The sequence below is a fragment of the Gallus gallus genome (assembly GCF_016699485.2).
Source record: "Gallus gallus isolate bGalGal1 chromosome 16 unlocalized genomic scaffold, bGalGal1.mat.broiler.GRCg7b 16_unloc1, whole genome shotgun sequence".
NCBI classification, from domain to species: domain Eukaryota; kingdom Metazoa; phylum Chordata; class Aves; order Galliformes; family Phasianidae; genus Gallus; species Gallus gallus.
In genome coordinates, this window is record NW_024095938.1 from 57925 (window position 1) to 64959 (window position 7035).

The window sequence follows — 7035 nt, forward strand, 5'->3', positions numbered from 1 at the left end:
CCCAGGACCCCCTCTGACCCCCCCTGGCCCCCCCCCTCCTCACGACCCCCCACAACTCCCCCCACAGCCCACCCCGGGACCCCCCCTTTCCCCTCCCCCCCCCCCCCCCCGAGGACCCCCCAGGACCCCCCCTGGCCCTCCCCCGGACCCCCCCCTAACGACCCCCCCCCCCGGACCCCCTGGGACCCCCCCAGGACCCCCCCCCGGACCCCCCGCAACGACCCCCCCCGGACGCTTTGGGACCCCCCCAGGACCCCCTCCGACCCCCCCCGGGTCCCCCCCTCCTCACGACCCCCCCCAGACCCCATCCGACACCCCCCGGGCTCCCCCTCCCCCCCAAAGAGCCCCCCAGGACCCCCTCTGAACCCCCCCTGCCCCCCCCCCCTCACGCCGCCCCCCCCGGACCCCACCTCATGACCCCCCCCAGACCCCCCTCCCTCACGACCCCCCCCCGGACCCCCCCAGGACCCCCTCTGAACCCCCCCGGGCTCCCCCAGGACCCCCTCCTGGGCCCCCCCCGGACCCCCCCCCCCTCACGACCCCCCCAGGACCCCCTGGACCACCCCCCCCTGGGACCCCCCCTCAGGACCCCTCCCGGAACCCCCCTCAGTGACCCCCCCGGACCCCCCCCTGGGCCCTCCCCCTGACCCCCACCGGACCCCCCCAGGACCCCCCCCTGGGCCCCCCCCCCACAGTGACCCCCCCTCCCCCCAGACCCCCTGGGACCCTCCCCCGGACCCCCCCTCCTCACGACCCCCCCCCCCCGGGCCCCCCCTCATGACCCCCCCTGACCCCCCAGGACCCCCGGGGCCCCCCCCCTCAGTGACCCCCCGCCCCCCCCAGACCCCCTGGCCCCCCCCCCCCCGGACCCCCCCTGACCCCCCTCTGAACCCCCCCAGACTCCCCCTGGACCCCCCCTCCTCACGACCCCCCCCCCCCCCAACCCCATCCGACCCCCCCCCGGGCCCCCCCTCATGACCCACCCCGGACCCCCCCAGGACCCCCCGGGCCCCCCCCCTCAGTGACCCCCCGCCCCCCCCCAGACCCCCTGGGACTCCCCCCCCCCCCCGGACCCCCCCTGACCCCCCTCTGGACCCCCCCAGACTCCCCCTGGACCCCCCCCTCCTCACGAACCCCCCCCCCCCCCAACCCCATCCGACCCCCCCCTGGGCCCCCCCCGGGCCCCCCCCCCCCCGGGCCCCCCCTCATGACCCCCCCGGACCCCCCCGGGAACCCCCCCTGGGCCCCCCCCCTCAGTGACCCCCCGCCCCCCCCAGACCCCCTGGGACCCCCCCCCCCCCCCGGACCCCCCCTGACCCCCCCCAGACCTCCCCCTGGACCCCCCCTCCTCACGACCCCCCCCCCCCCAGACCCCATCCGATCCCCCCCTGGGCCACCCCCCCCCAGACCCCCCCCTCAGGGACCCCTCCAGGACCCCCCGGGACGCCCCCCTGGGACCCCCCCTCATGACCCCCCCGGACCCCCCCCGGACTCCCCCCGGACCCCCCTCCCCCCCTCCCCCCCCGAGGACCCCCCCCAGACCCCCAGGACCACCCCCCCCCCCCGGCCCCCCTCCTCACGACCCCCCCCAGCACCCCCCCAGGACCCCCTCTGACCCCCCCCTGCCCCCCCCCCCCCTCACGCCGCCCCCCCCGGACCCCACCTCATGACCCCCCCCGGGCTCCCCCTCCCCCCCTCCCCCCAAGGACCCCCCCAGGACCCCCCGGGACCCCCCCTCCCCCCCCGAGGACCCCCCCCAGGACCCCCTGGGCCCCCCCCTGCCCCCCCCTCACCCCCACCCCCCCGGACCCCCCCAGGACCCCCCAGGACCCCCCCCCCCCCCGGACCTCCCCAGGACCCCCTGGACCCCCCCAGACTCCCCCCGGACCCCCCACTCACGACCCCCCCCCCCCCCAGACCCCCCCGGGACCCCCCCCCGGACCCCCCTCCCTCACGACCCCCCCCGGACCCCTGGGACCCCCCCAGGACCCCCCCCTGGACCCACCCCTCACGACCCCCGCCCAGACCCCCCCCTGCCCCCCCCTCACGCCCCCCCCGGACCCCCCCTCATGACCCCCACCAGACCCCCTCCCACCCCCCCAATCTCCCCCAGGGGCCCCCCGCCCCCCCCAGACCCCCTGGGACCCCCCCCCCCGGACCCCCCCAAAACCCCCAGGACCCCCCCCGGACCCTCCCTGCCCCCCCCCCCTCACACCCCCCCCGGACCCCCCCAACCCCCCCAGGACCCCCCCCTGGCCCCCCCCCCGGGCCCTCCCTGCCCCCCCCCCCTGAACCCCCCCCCCCTCACGCTGCCCCCCCGGGACCCCCCCTCATGACCCCCCCCCGGACCCCCCAGGACCCCCTGGACCACCCCCCCCCTTCGCCCCCCCCTCATGACCCCCCACTCACGACCTTCCCCCCGGACCCCCCCAGGATCCCCCGGGACCCCTCCCGGGCCCCCCCCCTCAGTGACCCCCTGCCCCCCCCAGGACCCCCTGGGCCCCCCCGACCCCCCCCCGACCCCCCCCTCACCCCCCCCCCTGGACCCCCCCCGGACCCCCCCCTTACGCCCCCCCCCCCTCTGTGTGTTTCCTCTCAGGGTCCGCGGGGGCTGCTGGGCCCCAAAGGACCCCCCGGAATCCCCGGACCTCCGGTGAGCGCCGCCCCCACCCCATAACCCCATATATCCCCATATATCCCATATATCCCATATATCCCATATATCCCATATATCCCATAGATCCCATATATCCCATATATCCCATATATCCCATAACCCCATATATCCCATATATCCCATATATCCCATATATCCCATATATCCCATCATCACCCCATAACCCCATCAACCCATATATCCCATATATCTCATATATCCCATATATCCCATATATCCCATATATCCCATATATCCCATATATCCCATCACCACATATATCCCATATATCCCATATATCCCATATATCCCATATATCCCGTATATCCCATAACCCCATCCATCCCATCACCCCATAACCCCATATATCCCATATATCCCATATATCCCAACACCCCATCACCCCATATATCCCATATATCCCATCACCCCATCACCCCATAACCCCATATAATCCATAACCACATAACCCCATATATCCCATATATCCCATATATCCCATATATCCCATATATCCCATATATCCCGTATATCCCATATATCCCATATATCCCATATATCCCATATATCCCATATATCCCATATATCCCATCACCCCATATATCCCATATATCCCATATATCCCATATATCCCATATATCCCATATATCCCATATATCCCATCACCCCATATATCCCATATATCCCATATATCCCATATATCCCATATATCCCATATATCCCATATATCCCATCACCCCATATATCCCATAACCCCATATATTCCATCACCCCATATATCCCATATATCCCATCACCCCATAACCCCATATATCCCCATATATCCCATATATCCCATATATCCCATAAATCCCATCACCCCATATATCCCATAACCCCATATATTCCATCACCCCATATATCCCATATATCCCATACATCCCATATATCCCATATATCCCATATATCCCATATATCCCATATATCCCATCACCCCATATATCCCATATATCCCATATATCCTATATATCCCATATATCCCATAAATCCCATATATCCCATATATCCCATATATTCCATAAATCCCATCACCCCATATATCCCATAACCCCATATATTCCATCATCCCATCATCCCATATATCCCATATATCCCATATATCCCATATATCCCATATATCCCATATATCCCATAACCCCATCACCCCATAACCCCATATATCCCATATATCCCATATATCCCATATATCCCATCACCCCATATATCCCATCACCCCATATATTCCATATATCCCATATATCCCATATATCCCATATATCCCATATATCCCATATATCCCATCACCCCATCATCCCATATAATCCATAACCCCATAACCCCATCACCCCATATATCCCATATATCCCATATATCCCATATATCCCATATATCCCATCACCCCATCACCCCATATATCCCATATATCCCATATATCCCATATATCCCATCACCCCATCACCCCATATATCCCATATATCCCATATATCCCATATATCCCATCACCCCATAACCCCATATATCCCATATATCCCATATATCCCATATATCCCATCACCCCATAACCCCATCACCCCATATATCCCATATATCCTATATATCCCATATATCCCATCACCCCATAACCCCATAACCCCATAAATCCCATCACCCCATAACCCCATAAATCCATCACCCCATAACCCCATAACCCCATAAATCCCATCACCCCATCACCCCATATATCCCATCATCCCATAAATCCCATAACCCCATCAATCCCATCACCCCATCACCCCATAACCCCATAAATCCCATCACCCCATAACCCCATCAATCCCATCATCCCATAAATCCCATAACCCCATCAATCCCATCATCCCATTACCCCATAACCCCATAAATCCCATCACCCCATAACCCCATTAATCCCATCATCCCATATATCCAATAACCCCATAAATCCCATCACCCCATAACCCCATAACCCCATAAATCCCATCACCCCATAACCCCATCAATCCCATCATCCCATAAATCCCATAACCCCATCAATCCCATCACCCCATCACCCCATAACCCCATAAATCCCATCACCCCATAACCCCATCAATCCCATCATCCCATAAATCCCATAACCCCATCAATCCCATCATCCCATTACCCCATAACCCCATAAATCCCATCACCCCATAACCCCATTAATCCCATCATCCCATATATCCAATAACCCCATAAATCCCATCACCCCATAACCCCATAACCCCATAAATCCCATCACCCCATAACCCCATCAATCCCATCATCCCATTACCCCATAACCCCATATATCCCATAACCCCATAACCCCATCAATCCCATCATCCCATAAATCCCATAACCCCATCAATCCCATCATCCCATAATCCCATCATCCCATTCATCCTATTATTATTAATCCTGTATTAATGCCCTATTAACGGCACTATTAATCTCCTATTAATCCCCTATTAATGCCCTATTAACGGCACTATTAACGGCATTATTATTGCCCTATTAATGGCACGATTAACCCCCTATTAATGCCCAATTAATGCCCTATTAACGGCACTATTAATGCCCTATTAATGGCATTATTAATGCCCTATTAACGGCACTATTAATCCCCTATTAACCCCCTATTAATGCCCTATTAACGGCACAATTAACCCCCTATTAATGCCCCAACAACGGCACTATTAATGCCCTATTAATGCCCTATTAACGGCACTATTTACCCCTTTTTAATGCCCTATTAATGCCCTATTAACAGTACTATTAATGCCCTATTAATGCCCTATTTACCCCTTATTAATCCCCTATTAATGCCCTATTACCGGCACTATTAACGCCCTATTAACGGCATTATTAGCCCTCTATTAATGCCCTATTAACCCCCTATTAATGCCCTAATAACGGCATTATTAACGGCATTATTAACGCCCTATTAACGGCATTATTAACCCCCTATTAATGCCCTATTAATGCCCTATTAATGCCCTAATAACGGCATTATTAACGCCCTATTAACGCCCTATTAATGACAGTATTAACCCCCTATTAATGCCCTATTAAGGGCATTATTAACGGCATTATTAACGCCCTATTATTGCCCTATTAATGGCAGTATTAACCCCCTATTAATGCCCTATTAATGCCGTATTAACGCCCTATTAACGGCACTATTTACCCCATATTAATACCGTATTAAGGGCACTATTAACGCCCTATTAACGGCACTATTATTCCCCTATTAACGCCCTATTAAGGGCATTATTAACGGCATTATTAACCCCCTATTAATGCCCTATTAATGGCATTATTAGCGGCATTATTAACGCCCTATTATTGCCCTATTAACGGCACTATTAACGCCCTATTAACCCCCTATTAATGCCCTATTAATGCCCTATTAACGCCCTATTAACCCCCTATTAACGCCCTATTAACGCCCTATTAATGGCAGTATTAATGCCCTATTAATGGCATTATTAACGGCATTATTAACGCCCTAATAACAGCATTATTAACCCCCTATTATTGCCCTATGAACGGCACTATTTACCCCATATTAATGCCCTATTAAGGGCACTATTAACGGCATTATTAACACCCTATTAATACCCTATTAATGCCCTAATAACGGCATTATTAACGCCCTATTAACGCCCTATTAATGACAGTATTAACCCCCTATTAATGCCCTATTAAGGGCATTATTAACGGCATTATTAACGCCCTATTATTGCCCTATGAACGGCACTATTTACCCCATATTAATGCCCTATTAAGGGCAGTATTAACGGCATTATTAACACCCTATTAATACCCTATTAATGCCCTATTAATGCCCTAATAACGGCATTATTAACGCCCTATTAACGGCACTATTATTCCCCTATTAACGCCCTATTAAGGGCATTATTAACGCCCTATTAATGGCATTATTAACGGCACTATTAACCCCCTATTAATACCCTATTAATGCCCTATTAATGCCCTAATAACGGCATTATTAACGCCCTATTAACGGCACTATTATTCCCCTATTAACGCCCTATTAAGGGCATTATTAACGCCCTATTAATGGCATTATTAAGGGCATTATTAACGCCCTATTAATGGCATTATTAAGGGCATTATTAACGCCCTATTAATACCCTATTAATGGCATTATTAACGGCATTATTAACGCCCTAATAACGGGTTGTTGTCTGCAGGGCGTGCGCGGGATGGACGGCCCCATTGGCCCCAAAGGGAACCTGGTGAGGGGGGGGGGCACAAAAGGGGGGGGGTGTTATGGGGGGGCGTTATGGGGGGGGCACAAAGGGGGACATTGGGGGGGCACAAAAGGGGGGGGTCGTTTA

The 7035-nt window shown here is 56.4% G+C and overlaps 1 protein-coding gene across 1 annotated transcript in view; it reads left to right on the forward strand.

Annotated features, from left to right (window-relative positions):
* LOC112533535 (collagen alpha-1(XI) chain-like) overlaps positions 1-6962 on the forward strand; it is a gene marked incomplete at its 3' end in the record, with an annotated part of 58908 nt that extends 51946 nt beyond the window's left edge. The window contains exons 18-19 of the mRNA XM_040656642.1: positions 2600-2653; positions 6889-6962. Coding sequence (XP_040512576.1) covers positions 2600-2653; positions 6889-6962 — 128 coding nt within the window. The remainder of the gene's footprint in view (positions 1-2599; positions 2654-6888) is intronic.
* Positions 6963-7035: the final 73 nt, after the last annotated feature.